Here is an 18,939-nt window from a genome sequence, read left to right as displayed (position 1 = left end):
ATCAATTAATTAGTTATTGATTTTTACAGTTTTAAATGGCTTTTGGCGAATGTCTGTTGAATGTCTGAATGTGTGAATATAAAACCAACTTTACCTAGCTTGTCACAACACCCATACCGCTAGCCAGCTACTATAGCTGGCTAATGTTGGCTAGTCAGCTAGCTTGCTAAATAGCGATTTTCGTAAATTAACTTTGTGACAGAAAAATATGCATAACCATTTGTCTCTACATTAACTAACATAATCCTCTCAACTGTACATTTTTTTTGCATGATTCGTTATGATTCGTTCCATCGTAGTATTCTTGTCAGCCATCGTCTCCAGCGTTGAGTCACACAGCGTCAAATTCATCATGGGAAACACTCGATATGACTTTGCATAAAGTTGGGAAAAGTTTACAATACCCAATCAGTGCATCCGCAGTGGCAGCACTACAATTCCCATCATGCACACGGTCTTGGGCGGATAGACACTCATGGGCCAAAGTTGAAAGTTTACCATGCCCGATGTGAAGAACGAAAGCATGCACACCGATGTGGCCAAGTTTATTAAATTAGTTAAAATGTAACGTTATCTTGTTGTGTTAACGTCTGAATATGTATTTAAGGAAGGAGCATGCTTCAAATCAAAAATTTAACCATTTGATCTACCAGTATTTAAAAGAGAACGGCTTCCAGAAAGCTGCAGAAGAACTCAAGAAGCATGTGAAGAAGGTCCTATATCTATTATGTTTCTTGTGTTAACGTCTGAATATGTCTTTAAAGAAGGAGCATGCTTCAAATCAACGATTGAACCATTTGATCTACCAGTATTTAAAAGAGAACGGCTTCCAGAAAGCTGCAGAAGAACTCAAGAAGCATGTGAAGAAGGTCCTATATCTATTATGTTTCCTGCTTAATACATTGTAACATTAGCGCTATCATTCTCCTTAGGAAACGTGTTACGATGTAATAAAATAGTTGTAACAGTGTAGCTAGGAGGAACAGCCGGAGCAACGCTTGAACAAGAGTCTATGCAACAAGAATCAATTGCAGGGTTCCCCAATAGGCAGCCCGCGCCTGCTTATTTGAACCCTGTTCCCAAGTACACAAGTAGAGAGTCATATGTGATCGTATCCCAATGTAAACAAGGTTTGAAATGATTCTGTTTTTGTCCAATGCTATATATTTTGGGGATTCTTGCGGTCAATTTGCAGTGTATAAATTATTTATAACTATGTTCCGGTCTCCGGACCATCCGCTCAAGGAAAAATCGGCCCGCGGCTGAATCTAATTGGGGACCCCTGCTATATGCTCTCTACACTACTGTGCCAGTGCCATGAAGGTCCAGACCTCTTGGTAGAGGCTGTAGATTATACATGGAGATTACACTAATAGATTGAACTCTGCTGTGTAGAGTTTCTTGTTTTCATTATGTAGCTAGCTAGATTTCCCTGTGTTTGATTTTGTCAGTCTTTATTTTTAGGGTGGAGAACCAGAAGCCTTGTCAACATCACTACTGGAGATCTACAATAAATGGTTCGGAGAGTGAGTAGCCTATACTTTTTCTTAAAATACCAGACATTATTTTGTCAGATAAATTGATTGCATTGGGTTTGATTTTAACATTCAACTGTGTTCTTAAGTACTTCCAAGAGCACAAAAAAGGGAACAGAACCGGATTCTTCCAAGTTAAAAAAGAACTGTCAAGCAGACCCTGAAAGCAGCACAGAGAGCTCGAGTTCAGCAGAGGAAGAAACAAAACCTGTTAAAGGTACAGCCTTTATCTCCAATCATCTAACTAACTGTAGTGTCAGACATACACTATAGGAGACTAATTCCAAAGTAAACAACCAATCATTTTGGAATGAGATGTTTGACAAGCAGGTGTCCACATACTTTTGGTCATATAGTGTACAATGCCTTCAGAAACTATTCAGACCCCTTGACTTTTTCCACATTTTGTTATGTCACAGCCTGACATTTCACATTCTTAAAATAAACTGGTGAGCCTAACTGAACTAAGACAGGGAATTTTTACTAGGATTAAATTGAGTTTTTAAATGTATTTGGCTAAGGTGTATGTTAACTTCCGATTTCAACTGTGTATATGGTCTTGACTAGAATACAATATATACATATGAAGTGTGTAAAACAGTATGTAAACATGACTAAAGTGGCCAGTGTTCCATGTCGATGTACATTGGGCGACAACCTTTAAGGTGCAGGGATGAGTAACCAGGTGGTAGCCGGCTAGTGACAGTGACTAAAGTTCAGAGAAGGGTACTGGACGGAGGCCGGCTAGTGGCGACTATCTAAGAGTCTGATGAAGCTCTTTTTCAGTGTCTCTGTCCCAGCGTTGATGCACCTGTACAGCCCTCCTTCTGGATGGTAGCGGGGTGAACAGGCCGTATCTAGGGGACTGGAGTCCTGTAGTTGTCCTGGAGGGCAGGCAGTGTGCCCCCAGTGATGTGTTGGGCTGACTGAACCACTGTCTGGAGAGCCCTGCGGTTGCGGACGGTGCAGTTGCCGTACAAGTCGGTGATACAGCCCGACAGGATGCTCTCAATGGTGCGTCTGTAAAAAGTTGTGATGGTCTTAGGGGCCAAGCCAAATTTCTTCAGCCTCCTGAGGTTGAAGAGGCGCTGTTGCCTCTCTGACACGCCTTGCTATTATTCTCATCTAACTGGAGATGTTTTGTCTCTGCTCCTGGTGCTCTGTGACAGACTGAGTTAATGTGATGTCTATGCTCCTGGTACTGTCTGTGACAGAGTCTGTCTGTGGAGTTTGTGTTATTGAAGAATAACATCAACTGCTAACAATCTCAATGAGATGTGAGTCGGAAGGAGGCTGTTGCGCCTTCTTCACAACACGGTCTGTGTGGGTGGACCATTTAATTTTGTTAGTGATGTGTACGCCGAGGAACAGATATATCAGCCCAGTCTGTCAGACAGCACCAGGAGCAGAGACATCACATCAACCCAGTCTGTCACAGACAGCACCAGGAGCAGAGACATCACATCAACCCAGTCTGTCACAGACAGCACCAGGAGCAGAGACATCACATCAACCCAGTCTGTCACAGACAGCACCAGGAGCAGAGGCATCACATCAACCCAGTCTGTCACAGACAGCACCAGGAGCAGAGACATCACATCAACCCAGTCTGTCAGACAGCACCAGGAGCAGAGACATCACATCAACCCAGTCTGTCAGACAGCACCAGGAGCAGAGACATCACATCAACCCAGTCTGTCACAGACAGCACCAGGAGCAGAGGCATCACATCAACCCAGTCTGTCAGACAGCACCAGGAGCAGAGGCATCACATCAACTCAGTCTGTCAGACAGCACCAGGAGCAGAGACATCACATCAACCCAGTCTGTCACAGACAGAATGTCAGTCCTGGACTCAGAGCTACGTGTGCCATGTTTTCATTGGTCTGTACATTGAGTCTGGAGCAAGATACTTGTTCTTTGGCCATTGGCCCAGTTGTACTGCAAGGACATCTGATTGGTCATCCCCAGGCTAGGGTGGGGGGTTATAAATGGCATCCTGTTCCTTTGGTCTGTGGAGAAAAGCTGAGGACAGGGGAGACTGAACATCTATCTCCCAGCATAACATCTATGATTTGTCCTTCTCAAATAAACCTATTTTTCTAGGAAAATATGTATTTCCAATGTCTTTTCGACATCTTTTCAACGTCTTGTGCTCATTGGGAAAGCAAAGTCTGAGATGGGTCTGAGACAGAGAGATACAGCTATGCAACAAGACTTGTCTTTTGGACTGTGAGTCAAAGGAACAGATAAGGATGTGAAATTGGTATTCTGAAGAGATATATTCATGACTCAAAGCTTGTGAAGTCTATCCTGATAAATACCGGATGTCTAAGGAATTTTTAAGACGGTGAAGGAAAGGAATTGATGCAGAATTAATTTGACGTATGAAGGTCCATATCTGAGGACTGTGGAGGAAAGGAATGGACATTAATGAGCAATTGATTTTGTGAAGAGATATGTTTATGTCTCAAGGCTCACAAAGTCTATCTTGATAAAGATACACTACATGACCAAAACTATGTGGACACATGCTCGTCGAACATCTCGTTCCAGAATCATGGGGATTAATATGGAGTTGGTCCCCACTTTGCTGCTATAACAGCCTCCTCTCTTCTGGGAAGACTCTTTCCACTAGATGTTGGAACATTGCTGCGGGGATTTGCTTCCATTCAGCCACGAGCATTATTGAGGTCTGGCACTGATGTTGGGCAATTAGGCCCGCAGTTGATGTTCCAATTAATCCCAAAGATGTGTGATGGGGTTGAGGTCAGGGCTCTGTGCAGGCTAGTCAAGTTCTTGTGCTGACATTGCTTCCAGAGACAGTTTGAAACTCGGGAGTGAGTGTTGCAACCGAGGAAAGACGTTTTTTACGCGCTTCAGCACTCGTCGGTCTCGTTCTGTGAGTTTGTGTGGCCTTCCACTTCGCGGCTGAGCCATTGTTGCTCCTAGACGTTTCCAATTCACAATAACAGCACTTAAAGTTGACATGGGCAGCTCTATCAGGGCAGACATTTGATGAACTGACTTGTTCGAAAGGTGGCATCCCTTGACGGTGCCACGTTGAAAGTCACTGACCTCTTCAGTTAGGCCATTCTACTGCCAATGTTTGTCTATGGAGATTGCATGGCTGTGTGCTTGATTTTATACACCTTTCAGCAACAGGTGTGGCTGAAATAGCCAAATTCACTAATTTGAAGGGGTGTCCACATACGTTTGTATACACTACACCACGTATTCCCAAACTGCAGTACGCACAATGCCGTCGGGGGTACGCCAAATAAAAATGTAATTCACATTTAAAAACAAAACATTTATATTTTCCAACAGGGCTATACATTTGGGTGAGTTTCTTTTCTCGCCCGAGTAGCCTCGTTTCACTGCCAAAAATAAAATGAAACCATCTTGTGTTCAGTGAAATAACAACACAATGTCAAATACAGGTAGCCTAGTCAAATAATTAACACCCAATTACATTAACTGTTACTCTCTCGTGGGAAACCTTCACTCTTGCGCAGACATTTATAAATTAAACATGACAATTTGAAAAATAAACCACGGGAGTTTTTTTTAGCAAGAATAAATACGACTTTCGTGTAGTAAGACGTATAAAAGCAACAGATACCATTAATAAGAAGGGGCTAGAAGCGTCTTATATGGTGAGCTACCAAGTGGCTAGGACAGGCAAGCCCCATACTATTGTGGATGACTTAATTCTTCCTGCTGCCGTGGATATGGCTGGGACAAAGATGGGGAAAAAGACCCAAAAAACTATACAGACAATGCCTTCATCAAACAACACTGTTTCACGACGCATCAGTGACCTGGCAGGAGATGTTTTGAAACAATTACTGCTTCTTATACAAGTCAGTGAACTATATGCGTTACAGCTGGATGAGTCAACAGATGTGACGGGCCTGGCACAGCTGCTGGTATATGGCCGTTACATTTCTGGGGGGTTAATTAAGGAAGACATCCTATTCTGCAAACCACTGGAAACCAGAACAACATGAGAGGATATTGTTATTGTACTGGACAGCTTTGTGACATCAAATGGACTTTGGTGGTCAAAATGTGTTGGTATCTGTACTGATGGTGCAAAAGCCATGACAGGGAGACATAGTGGAGTGGTAACGCGCGTGCAAGCAGTTGCTCCCGACACCACTTGGGTACACTGCAGCATCTACCGGGAGGCTCTTGCTGCCAAGGGAATGCCTGACAGCCTGACAGCTCCAAAAGACATTTTGGACACTACAGTGAAAATGGTTAACTTTGTTAAAGCAAGGCCCCTGAACTTGTGTATTTTCTGCATTATGCAATGGTATGGGCAGCGACCATGTAACACTTTTACAACATACAGAAGTACGCTGGTTATCAAGTGGCAAAGTATTGACAAAGTTTTTTGAATTGAGAGACAAGCTTAAAGTTTTCTTTACTTTGACCATCATTTTCACTTGTCTGACCGGTTGCGTGATGACGAGTTACTCACACGACTGGCCTATCTGGGTGATGTTTTTTCCCGCCTGAATGATCTGAATCTAGGATTACAGGGACTCTCCGCAACTATATTCAATGTGTGGGACAAAATTAAGGCTATTATTAAGAAGTTGGAACTCTTCACTGTCATAATTGACTACATACAGGTCTTTCCATCATTGTATGATTTTTTGTGTGCAAATTAACTCAAGCTTAAGGACAATGTCAAATGTGATAGCACCTGAGTGAGCTGGGTGCGCAATTACGCAGGTACTTTCCCGAAACGGACGACACAAACAACTGGATTCGTTATCCCTTTCATGCCCTGCCTCCAGTCCACTTACCGATGTCTGAACAAGAGAGCCTCATCGAAATTGCAAAAAGCAGTTCTGTGAATATTGAATTTAATCAGAAGCCACTGCAAGATTTCTGGATAGGGCTGCACTCAGAGTTTCTTGCCTTGGCAAATCGCGCTGTTAAGACACTGATGCCCTTTGCAACCACGTACCTATGTGAAAGTGGATTCTCGGCCCTCACTAGCATGAAAACTAAATACAGACACAGACTGTGTGTGGGAAATGATTTAAGACTGAGACTCTCTCCATCCTTTCAAGCACACCCTTCTCCTTAACCTGTGGTGAGTTATTCACCATTTTTGATGAACAAATAAGGTTTTATATGTAAGATGGCTAAATAAAGAGCAAAACTATTGATTATTATTATATTATTATTTGTGCCCTGGTCCTATAAGAGCTCTTTGTCACTTCCCACGAGCCGGGTTGTGACAAACTCATTCTTATGTTTAATAAATGTATTGTATAGTGTGTGTGTGGCAGGCTTACAATGATGGCAAAATACAACATTTAAGAGTACGCTGACCCTGGTGCTAGAGGGGGTACGCAGCTGGAGGTTGAATGTTTGAAGGGGTACGGGACTATAAAAAGTTTGGGAACCACTGTACTAGCTGATAGAAGATAGGTAAATTACCAATCCAACAGTTTGAAAATAGCAGAGCACTGGCTTTATCGGGTCGGAATTGCCAAGAACGTGCGTTTGACACTGGTGCCGCCTTAATGCCAGCCGGAATTAGAGCCCTGAAGATCATGTATGTCATGTTCTTTAACTCTGAGGATATCTGTCTTTCCAGGCTCCCAGATCCCAAAGCATCAGAGCCCAGCTACTGCCAGACCAGCTAAGGGCAAGGCTCTAGTGCAGAGCACCTCTGGAGGAAAAGCCACAGTGGGCGAGAGTTCTGGGTCTGACAGCTCAGAGGTCTCTGAAGACTCAGAGAGTGAGGAGACACCACCACAGGTGAGGAATCACACTGGTCAGTTCAGAGGTTAACACTGATAGAAGGTCATGATGTCAAAGTGAGATATTCTTCCTGTTAATGATGGTGCTCTGTTCCTCTCCCCCACTGTTTAAAGAAAATCCCTGTGACACCCAAAGCCAATCATGTTCCAGCTGCAAAGGTCAAGGCCAGGTCAGCGGTCACTCCATTGACCCTGAACAAGAAACCAGCAGAGAGCTCAGACAGTGACAGCAGCTCAGGGAGTGAAGATGAGAGCCAGAGTCTGCTTCCACAGGTGAAATATGAGGGGGATGGAGATACAGATGTTTCAAGTCTTAATGTCACATGCACAAGTACAGGGAAATGCCTTTTGTTTGGACACACCTACTCATTCAAGGGTTTTTCTTTATTTTTACTATTTTCTACATTATAGAATAATCGTGAAGACATCAAAACTATGAAATAACACATATGGAATCATGTATTAACTAAAAAAGTGTTAAACAAATCAAAATATATTTTAGATTCTTCGAAGTAGCCACCCTTTGCCTTGATGACAGCTTTGCACACTCTGCTTGCTTTGGGACTGTGCGTGTGTGTTTGGACCATTTTAAGTCTTTAGTGATTTGGACACCGAGGAACTTGAAGCTGTCTACCTGCTCCACTGCCCCCAGGTGAGTGAGGGCAGTGTGGAGAGCAATTGAAATTGCGTCATCTATGGACCTGTTGGGGAGGTATGCATATTGCAGTGGGTCTAAGGTGGCTGGGATGGTGGAGTAGATATATGCCATAACCAGCCTCTCAAAGCACTTCATGATTACAGAAGTGAGTGCTACAGGGTGGTAGTCATTGTGGCATGAAGCCTTAGAGTTCTTAGGAACAGGGATGATTGCGGTCATCTTAAAACATGTGGGGATAACAAGAGTTCTTGTCGGTTGTGTAACGGTCGTTCTCCTCCTCGTCTGAGGAGGAGCAAGGATCGGACCAATATGCAGCGTAGGTTGAATCCATAATGATTTATTTAAAGACGAACACGAAGCACACTTGAACAACTACAAAATAACAAACGACGTAAACAGACCTGAACATGAGAACTTACAGACAACGAAGAACGCACGAACAGGAACAAACGAAAACAGTCCCGTGTGGCACAAACACAGGAACAAATGAACGAACGAACCGAAACAGTACCGTGAGGTGAACAAACACAGTCACAGCAAACAATCACCCACAAACAAACAGTGAGAACAGCCTACCTTAATATGGTTCTCAATCAGAGGAAACGTAAAACACCTGCCCCTAATTGAGAACCATATCAGGCTAATACATTGAACCCAACATAGAAACACATAACATAGAATGCCCACCCCAACTCACGTCCTGACCATACTAAACAAATACAAAAACAAGGGATAACAGGTCAGGAACGTGACAGGTTGTAAGAAATAATAGAGGATACATCACATGAAAGTAGACAAAAAATAGACTGCAAAATAATCACATGGATGGATGGAAGATTGATGCATTGATACATTGATGGACAGTTGGGTTGAGTGCTCTGTCTTTGTAGCAGACATCCTCCCCGACAAGCAGACCTGTTTCTTTTTTTCTTTTCTTTTTTAATTAGTGGATTCTGCTATTTCAGCCACACCTGTTGCTGACCGGTGTATAAAATCAAGCACACAGCAATGCAATCTCCATAGACAAACAGGGAAGGCCCTTTCCTGTTTTAGCATGACAAGGCCTTGTGCACAAAGCTAGGTCCATACAGATGGTTTGTTGAGATCGTTGTGGAAGAACTTGACTGGCCTGAACAGAACCCTGACCTTAACCCCATCGAACACTTTTGGGATAAATTGTAACGCCGGCCTAATTGCCCAACATCAGTGCCTGACCTCACTAATGCTCTTGGCTGAATGGAAGCAAGAACCTGCAGTAATGTTCCAACATCTAGTGGAAACCTTCCAAGAAGAGTGGAGGCTGTTATAGCAGCAAAGGGGGGACCAACTCCATATTAATGCCCATGATTTTGGAATGAGATGTTTGACGAGCATGTGTCCACATACTTTTGGTCATGTAGTGTACAGTGCCTTCGGAAAGTATTCAGACCCCTTGACTTTTTCCACATTTTGTTACGTTACAGCCTTATGATAAAATGTATTAAATAGTTTTTTCCCTCATCAATCTACACATAATACCCCATTATGACAAAGCAAAAAGAGGTATAGACATTTTAGCAAATTTATTACAAATAAAAAACTGAAATATCACATTTACATAGGTATTCAGACCCTTTACTCAGTACTTTGTTGAAGCACCTTTGGCAGCGATTAAATCATTGAGTCTTCTTGGGTATGACGCAACACGCTTGGCACACCTGTATTTGGGGATTTTCTCCCATTCTTCTCTGCAGATCCTCTCAAGCTCTGTCAGGCTGGATGGGGAGCGAAGCTGCACAGCTATTTTCAGGTCTCTCCATAGATATTCGATCGGGTTCAAGTCCAGGTTCTGGCTGGGTCACTCAAGGACATTCAGAGACTTGTCCCGAAGCCACTCCTGCGTTTTCTTGGATGTGTGCTTAGGGTCGTTGTCCTGTTGGAAGGTGAACCTTCGACCCCAGTCTGAGGTCCTGAGCGCTCTGGAGCAGTACATCAAGGATCTCTCTGTACTTTGCACAGTTCATCTTTGCCTCGATCCAGACTAGTCTCCCAGTCCCTGCTGCTGAAAAACATCCCCACAGCATGATGCTGCCACCACCATGCTTCACCGTAGGGATAGTGCCAGGTTTCCTCCAGACATGATGTTTGGCATTCAGGCCAAAGAGTTCAATCTTGGTTTCAAAAGACCATAGAATCTTGTTTCTCAAGATCTGAGAGTCTTTAGGTGCCTTTTGGCAAACTCCAAGTGGGCTTTCATGTGCCTTTTACTGAGGAGTGGCTTCTGTCTGGCCACTCTACCATAAAGGCCTAATTAGTGGAGTGCTGTAGAGATGGTTGTCCTTCTGTAAGTTTATCCCATCTCCACAGAGGAACTCTGGAGCTCTGTCAGAGTGACCATTGGGTTCTTGGTCACCTCCCTGTCTAAGGCCCTTCTCCCACGATTGCTCGGTTTGGCCGGGCGGCCAGCTCTAGGAAGAGCCTTGGTGGTTCCAAACTTCTCTCATTTAAGAATGATGGAGGCCACTGTGTTCTTGGGGACCTTCAATGCTACAGACATTGTTTAGTACCCTTCCCCAGATCTGTGCCTTGACACAATCCTGTCTTGGAGCTCTACAGACAATTCTCTCAACTTCATGGCTTGGTTTTTGCTCTGACATGCACTGTCAACTGAGGGACCTTATATAGACAGGTGTGTGCCATTCCAAATCATGTCCAATCAATTTAATTTACCACATGTAGACTCCAATAAAGTTGTAGAAACATCTCAAGGATGATCAATGGAAACAGGATGCACCTGAGCTCAATTTTGGGTCTCATAGCAAATGGTCTGAATACTTGTAAATAAGGTATTTCTGTTTGTTTGTAATACATTTGTAAAAATTTCGAAAGAAAAATGTTTTCGCTTTGTCGTTATGGTGTATTGTGTGTAGATTGCTGAGATTTTTATTTATTTAATCCATTTTACAGAAGGCTGTTGCGTAACAAAATGTGGAAAAAGTCAAGGGGTTTGAATACTTTCTGAGGGCACTGTATATCCCTGTGTAGCGCGAAATAATCTTCATAATTAGTTTTCTTAACACATTTCTTCACTGTTGTATCTGTCTTTACACTGATTCAGACAACAGCTGCCACAACTAAAGCTACACCAGTGAAGCAACCAAAACCAGGTTCAACAGCCAAGACAAAAGCCACTCCTGCTACCCCAGCTAAACCAGTGGTTGCTGCTACTCCAAGCAAGGCACCATCTAGTAAGGATTCCAGTGATTCCAAGCAAACTGCATGTGGCCCTGTGTGTGTTCTGCATTGATGGTGGTGTAAGTTCATGTAGGTTTGTCTCTTTCCCTTGTATGTAGCTGCCCCAGCCACACCAAAAAGAAAGAAGGTGACCACAAAAGACAAGAAAGCAACAGCAACAAAGAAAGCACAGGTACAGATAACTCTCTAAGTTGACTTTTCTCATCTGTACATGCACATGGTGAACCACATACTGTTAGCTAGATAACTGCCCCTAACTGACTTATTCTTACTAACCCTGGTTTCAGGCCTCAGCTTCATCAGCCAAGAGGAAGAGATGTGAAGAGAAACCAGGGGACATGCCCGCTAAGGACAAGAGGAAGAAGCCCTCCCCTCCACAGGCGGAGACTGTCATGGTCGCCATGCCTCAGACCCCTCCTGTTCCTCCTACTGGGGGAGACGAGTCTGACTCAGATTCTGACACCGAACTGGATGTGGAGAAGTGGAAGAAACTGGCACGGGAACTGTCAGGTGAGAGAGAGGGGAAAGAGAGGGGAGGGAGAGTTTGGGAGGAGGGGAGGAGCAGAGGGGAGAGAGAGGAGAGAGAGGGGGAGGGAGAGACAAGAAGAGAGCAGGAGGAAGATGAGAGGATGGAGAGGGTTGTGAGTCAGAGAGTGGGTGAAGGATTTAAAATCATAACAGCCATAAGACAGACTGCATCACCCTTTAATAACTTCATCATGTCAATATAAACAGAACTGTATTATGTATTTTACATAAAGTACAGTAGGTGTTGACAGTTCATCTGCATGATGTACTTTACATAAAGTATAGGAGGTGTTCATAGTAGGTCTATGTTAGCCATGTTGTTTATTTACTGTCGACCTACCTCTCTGTCCACAGACACTGATATTGCCAAAATAGACGCCATCACTGCACTGAATGCTCCACCTGCTCCCACCTCACCTGCCTCAGCAGCAAAGAAAACAAGAGCACCGAGGAAGCCCAGGGCCAAATCTGCACTGGAAACACCAAAACCCAAGGCTGAAGCTGCAGTGAAAAAGGCTGGTCATGCTAAAAAGTTCAAAGCTACAACTGAAAAAAAAGTCATGGCTGAGGAGAATGGGAAGACCAAGACACCAGCAAAAGACAGTAAAGCCAAGTCTAGTCAAGTGAAGAAGGCAGCACCACCCTCCCCATCACCTGAACGCCAAGCAGAGGAGATCAACAATAATACAGCTGACCTAATAGCTTTAGCAGACAAACAGCCACCCTCCATGCTCTCTACCACAACACTTAATGGAAAACAGACAGCCAAGAAAGGAAAGAGGAAAAATGGGAACATTAGTAAGGCTAAAGCAGATAAGAATCTACCAGAACCCAAGAAGAAGAAAAAGAAAAAGGAGATTGTAGAGGAGAAGACGGAACCAGAGAAGAAGAAAAAGGAGAAGAAGACTAAGGAGAATGGGGCAGAAAAAGAGAAGGAAAGAAAGAAGAAACAGGAGAAGATGAGCAGGGACAATGAGACTGAGAATAAACAGGAGAAGATGAGCAGGGACAATGAGACTGAGAAGAAACAGGAGAAGATGAGCAGGGACAATGAGACTGAGAAGAAACGGGAAAAAGACAAGAACAAGACTAAAGGGAATGGCGTTAAAACTAACCCACTACCTCCATCCGCCACAGGAATGCCTGATCCTCCAACAGAGAAGAAGAAAAGTGAGTGACTCTTTCTCTAAAATCCTTGTCTCAGACAACAAAATAACTTTACACTGAAGAGTGTCTGTTTAATGTGTGTTAAACTCTCTACAGAGAAGAACAAGCTGAAACTCTCAGTGGAGATTGCAGTGCCTGAGACTCCGGTCACCCCTGTACAGGCATCCACAAAGACCCCTCCTAGAAAGGTAAGGAAGCGATCATCCTCATCTTTACCAAGGTGTAGAAGTAGTAGCAAGACAGACACACATGCTCTTTCTTGTCGTTGAATTCCAGCATGTTTATACTGCTCACTGCATGCCTTAGTCCTCAGACCTATAACTGTTGCAATATACAGAGCCTTAAATGTTTTTGTTTTTGTTCTCCTCAGAAAAATAAATCATCTAAGAGTAAGTCAGGCCTTTAGAGATGAAGGTCACCTACAATGGGGCTGTGTCAAGTATGGACCTGGACCCAGGATTCTACCTAAATGGTAGTAGAGCAATAATGGTAAAGACTGTCTGTCCACACAATGGTCTCCCTAGACCAAATCAACTGGGCCCAGTTTTTCAAAAGTTATCTATCTGGATTTCGCCTATCGGAGAGGTTGAAATGCATAGAAATAAAATGAATAGAACAGAAGTCCCCATTCAAGTCAATGATTTGTCTGTACTATTCATTCTATTTCTATGCATTTAATTGTATCCGACAGGCGAAATCCAGATAGATAACTTTAGAAAAACCGGGCCCTGGGGACTTGTTAGATTTTTTTTACAACATTGTATACTGTATTAAATTAACACTTTTCCTGTTGGTACATTTTATTGAAGTTAAAACATTGTTTTTATTAGTTTATCCCCCCCAAAATGATTGTACAGTTTGCTGTTTTGCATACTATGTGATGTGCTGCAGCTATCTCTGTTACTGTACATTTTAATTATGACGTTTCCTTGCATGTTTGTGTGATAGTGAAAAACAGAACGTTTTAAGGAAATGTCAAGTTACTATAGCATTAGCCCATTCATAGCCGCTAACTACCTTTAGCGCCTATTGATGATAGTATCTTCTGACCGGGGGAGTTTTGTTAAGAGCCCCGACGCTCTTTCTGAACGGGAACATGCATTGCTTGCGGTACGAATTTTGAAACATAAGGAACGTACACTACCGTTCAAAAGTTTTGGGTCACTTAGAAATGTCCTTGTTTTTGAAGGAAAAGCACATTTTTTGTGTAGAAACGGCTATTTTTTTAATGGAATATCTACATAGGCGTACAGAGGCCCATTATCAGCAACCATCACTCCTGTGTTCCAATGGCACGTTGTGTTAGCTAATTCAAGTTTATCACTTTAAAAGGCTAATTGATCATTAGAAAACTCTTTTACAATTATGTTAGCACAGCTGAAAACTGTTCTGATTAAAGAAGCAATAAAACATGATTTTATTGCGTTCAAAAACAAGGACATTTCTAAGTGACCCCAAACTTTTGAACAGTAGCGTATATATTCATATCAGTGAGAAAAAAATATACTAAACACCTTTATAGGGTTAAGGTTCCAACACAGCCATTTCTCCATGTTACAGTGCTTGTTTACGGAAAACAGACGGAAGACAGAGCAGACTACCTGTACTAATTAGCTATCTGCGTCTCCGAACACCTGTGTGTAAACGGAAGGCAGACGCCACAAACGTGTTGTCACTGAAAAATACTGTCGGCTGTGTTAATACCGGTTAAAACAGTGTACAGTAAGTGTGTATTTTCCATTCGTGAAATTATTTTGATATGATATGAAAGTAGAGGGATTTATGTTTCTACAACCGTACCGCAATTGAGAATCGATTTCCGTTTAGATGCTGTTTTGGCTGCCAGAGCCAATTTGCCCTTTAAACAGAACACGTAAGGTCCTTGAACTATAAGGAGTAACGTTAGGCTACTTTGGTCCATTATTGGGCTAGGACAGCATCTGCTGCTGTATGTCTTACGTGGTGAATACATATAGCCGATCCTAAAGATCAAATTAACCTCAAAATACCAATGAAACCAAGGGGCCCTTGTTTTACCCTTACACCCTAGTGATGAATGCATAACTTAAATGGTAAGAGAATCATGAGGTTGAAAAATATTTTAAAGATATTAGGACTAAGAACATTTTTCGAAAAGTTTCATGGTCAGAAAGTATGTTACTTTTCTACTGTATTTTTAATGGAATTAAAAGTCATATTTTTCTACAGTTTGTTTTTAAGTGCATTTTGTTGCAGTAGGTTGGAGGCACTGGTGCCAATAGCTTTATCTTGAAGCACTCCTGAAGCACTTTACAGCTGGCCCACTTTATCACCATCATCTCGTACCTTGTCTAAAAACATTACTTTTGACTATTCTACCGACGAAGAAGATAATGTAATATTCAAATGTGTAAACATACTGAATTATAATTGGATGCATTTTACCGCCATATCATACTGTGCTATGATTGGTTAAAACCACCCAAATGGTTAGGTGATGGTCAGTTTGATCCTGGTTGGCGATACGTGAACACGCCAGTTATAGCTAGCTAATAAAGAGCTACGTTAAGAAATATCCTGTAGTACTGCATTTTATTATTTTGTACAAAGTGTGCAAAACAAGACAGATAACGTCAACAACTCTTGGTCAAATGTGACGTTAACAAACTCATGTCTTATCAACTTAGCTATGTAACTTATTAAACCGGATAGATTGGTAGATATATGAAATGTTTAGGCTGAATGCAGTCCGCCAGAAAGCTGGTCGTCAGGGCAGCGGTTCAGAGTTCAATTCAAGGGTCGAGCATATGAAAAAGGTGAGTTCAGCCAGATTGATACAAGGCAATGCACAACGAGCAGGTAAAGTCAGAACCATGGAGGAATAATTCATCCTAATCATCTGCTATACAATAGGCTACTTTTGCTTTCAGATGCCATTCAATAACAAGTTCCAGGGCAGAACACTATCGTAAGCCTAATCACCAAACAGATGTGTCGTAGTGTAAAAGGTCATTCATGCGCAATCATGTAAGGGGAAAAGTAAAATTGTTAATCCATTTTGAAATGTCCAAAGAAAAGTTAGAACCTAATCTAAACTAATGTCTATATTATCGAAAAATAAGTTTGAAGGTTTATACCCTGAATATGAAAGATTGGCGCCGGAGGTGCTGGCCGCCGTTTTACGGGCTCCTGTCCAATTGTGTGTTTTTTTGCGCAATTTTTTACTTGTTTTGTACATAATGTTTCCGCCATCGTTTCCTATGACCGAAAAGAGCTTCTGTATATCAGAACAGATATAACCTTGAACTGGAGTCGGACGCGAAGGATATACTGCTATTCCTAGACCAAGCCCAAATCCCCATCATTCGTATGAAGAGGAGATGCCGTTAGAGAGGTCGAAAAGCCGGTTGCGTGGCTAGACTGCGTCGGCAAGTGGATAATCCACCTTCACCCTCTGTTCTACTAGCGAACATGCAATCACTGGAGAATAAACTGGATGAGCTCCGTTCGAGACTATCCTATCAACAGGACATTAAAAACTATAATATCCTATGTTTCACAGAGTCGTGGCTGAACCAGGACATGGATAATATATAGTTAGCTGGGTTTTCCGTGCATTACCGAGAGAGTTTTCATCTATATATTTCGTGGCTGTCTATTAACCACCACAAACCGATGCTGGCACTAAGACCACATTTTCAACCTCTCCCTGTTCCAGTCTATGATACCTGCATGTTTCAAGCCTAGTGGTTAGAGCGTTGGACTAGTAACCGGAAGGTTGCAAGATCGAATCTCCAAGCTGACAAGGTAGAAATCGTTCTGCCCCTGAACAAGGCAGTTATCCGTTAAACCGCTGTTCCTAGGCCATCATTGAAAATAAGAATTTGTTCTTAACTGACTTGCCTAGTTAAATAAAGGTTTAAACAAAAATGGTCCCAATACGACAATGCCGATTCCCCTTCATGAAGCTGAAAAGATTTGGCATGGGCCCACAGATCCTCAAAAAGTTCTACAACTGCACCATCGAGAGCATCCTGACCGGTTGCATATGGCAACTGCTCAGCAGAGGGCAGTGCGTACAGCCCAGTACATCACTGCGGCTGAGCTTCCTGCCATCCAGGACCTCTATACTAAGCAGTGTCAGAGGAAGGCCCTAAACATTTTTTTAAATTCCAGTCACCCAAGTCATAGACTGTTCTCTCTGGTACCACACTGCTACCACACACATTCCTTCACACTCTTCACATACGCTGCTGCTACTCTCTGTTTATTATCTATCATAATCACTTTACCCCTACCTACATGTACATATTACCTCAATTGTGGGACAACTTTCCACAGGCCACAATCAACAGGCTGATCAACTCTATGTGAAAGAGGTGTCACATCACCTTTTTTAAGGCATCTGTGACCAACAGACACATATCTGTATTCCCAGTCATGTGAAATCCCTAGATTAGGGCCTAATGAATTTATTTCAATTGACTGATTTTCTTATATGAACTGTAACTCAGTAAAATCTTAGAAATTGTTGCATGTTGCATATATTTGTGTTCTGTGTATATGCTTCTCTGCTAAAATCTGGGTAAAAGATTGAAAGGAATGTGAGTATAATTCAGTACATTTAGTTATTGCTTGCAGTTCTAAAGTCTACCAACCTTACCAGCAGGATTGCCTGCTAAGATAGAACAAGCTAGCTACTCTAACTTGATTGATAGTCTGAAATGGCTTTTTGGTATCTAGTTATGAGGTAGATAGCACTAACCATGGACACACTCGCCAGCGATCAGGTATTGTGCTCTAATATAACAACCACGTGTCAGAGATTAATATTCTAGTCAGTAACCCAGCAGAGAAGTACAGCAACTAGCAGCTGAAGGACACTGAATATGACAGATATTTTATCCTCTCTATCCTGGGACCGTTGTTCTGCCTTCTCTTCCCTAGGTGGCGGAGCTGTTCAAGATGCTGGAAAACATTCAAATACAATTTAGAATACAAACACATTTTCACGTATAACACACTATTACAAACATACATAATATAGTAACATAATGACCCAATAAATACTCAATCTAAAAAATATTGATTCTTCATCTACTATAGTCCCACAACATTTCTATGTATTATATTTAAATGGTTTTAAAATCATGTTTAAATGTATATATTGAAAGGTTTCTAGTTTGCTCAGTTAATTTATTCCATTTCTTTATTGCTCTAAATCAAAATGTTATTTTGCCTATTTCTCTTTTCTGTCTGGACAACGCATAGATGGTGGACAATCTATTCCTAGTATTTACGGAATGTCTGTCTCTTACCAACTGAATACCTTTGTGAATAGAACTTGGCTGTTTTAAATGATGTATATTATGAAATAAAATAAGCATGTTTTTTTCAATTATCTTGTCGATTGATGACCAACCAAGAACATTGCGCATGACTGCAACAGAAGAACCATATCTCCACCTTAAAACAATCCTTGCTGCTTTGTTCTGTGCATTCTGCAGCCTCCTAACTTCACTTGATGATGCATTTCCCCAGACCACAGAACAGTAGTTCACTTGACTCTCAATTAATGCTTGTGTTATTTGCTGAAGAATTTTTCCTGGTAAATATTTAGCTATCCTTCTGATTATGCATGCTGTTTTAATATTTTTTTTACATAGATTAGTTATTTGAGACGACCATGATAAGCAGTTGTCTAGCTGCACTCCCAATAGTTTGGTTTCTGCCACTTCTTCAATTTGTACTCCTCCCATACTTAATTGTATCCCATGCTGTTTTGGCCTTTTCCTAGTGGAACAGACCAACATAATTTTGGTTTTCTTGGTGTTTAAAACAAGTTTGTTTTGGCAAACCCACTCCCTAATATTCTCCAATTCTCCATGTAAACTTGCTGTACCTGTTGAACCAATTGTCTTGCTGCATAAATTGTAGTATCATCTGCAAATATAGTAGCTTGAGTTTCAGCTAAGGCATAGGGAAGGTCGTTGGTATATATTAAATAGAGAAGTGGCCCAAGGCAGCTGCCCTGCGGTATTCCACAGTT

General features: G+C 42.1%; 1 protein-coding gene across 1 annotated transcript; it reads left to right on the top strand.

Moving 5' to 3' along the window:
* Positions 1 to 481: 481 nt before the first annotated feature.
* LOC139581420 (nucleolar and coiled-body phosphoprotein 1-like) lies at positions 482 to 15,118 on the top strand. Its single transcript, XM_071411169.1, has 11 exons — positions 482 to 869; positions 1,465 to 1,526; positions 1,625 to 1,752; positions 7,159 to 7,322; positions 7,439 to 7,597; positions 11,080 to 11,209; positions 11,315 to 11,388; positions 11,504 to 11,726; positions 12,099 to 12,914; positions 13,008 to 13,099; positions 13,282 to 15,118. Exons 1-11 carry the CDS (start codon positions 753 to 755, stop codon positions 13,315 to 13,317), a joined length of 2,001 nt encoding a protein of 666 aa, XP_071267270.1. The 5' UTR covers positions 482 to 752; the 3' UTR covers positions 13,318 to 15,118.
* Positions 15,119 to 18,939: the final 3,821 nt, after the last annotated feature.

The sequence above is a fragment of the Salvelinus alpinus genome, chromosome 7 (assembly GCF_045679555.1).
Source record: "Salvelinus alpinus chromosome 7, SLU_Salpinus.1, whole genome shotgun sequence".
Classification (NCBI taxonomy): domain Eukaryota; kingdom Metazoa; phylum Chordata; class Actinopteri; order Salmoniformes; family Salmonidae; genus Salvelinus; species Salvelinus alpinus.
The sequence above is the reverse complement of the archived record's forward strand: the minus strand, read 5'-3'. Positions and strand labels throughout refer to the sequence as shown.

Bases quoted from the DNA above. Each gene is read 5' to 3' on its own strand.
- LOC139581420 (XM_071411169.1), top strand. From the start codon at position 753: ATGTCTTTAAAGAAGGAGCATGCTTCAAATCAACGATTGAACCATTTG. The intron at 11,389-11,503 runs GTACAGATAACT...CCCTGGTTTCAG, and splicing joins CAGCAACAAAGAAAGCACAG to GCCTCAGCTTCATCAGCCAA. The intron at 11,727-12,098 runs GTGAGAGAGAGG...CTCTGTCCACAG, and splicing joins ACTGGCACGGGAACTGTCAG to ACACTGATATTGCCAAAATA.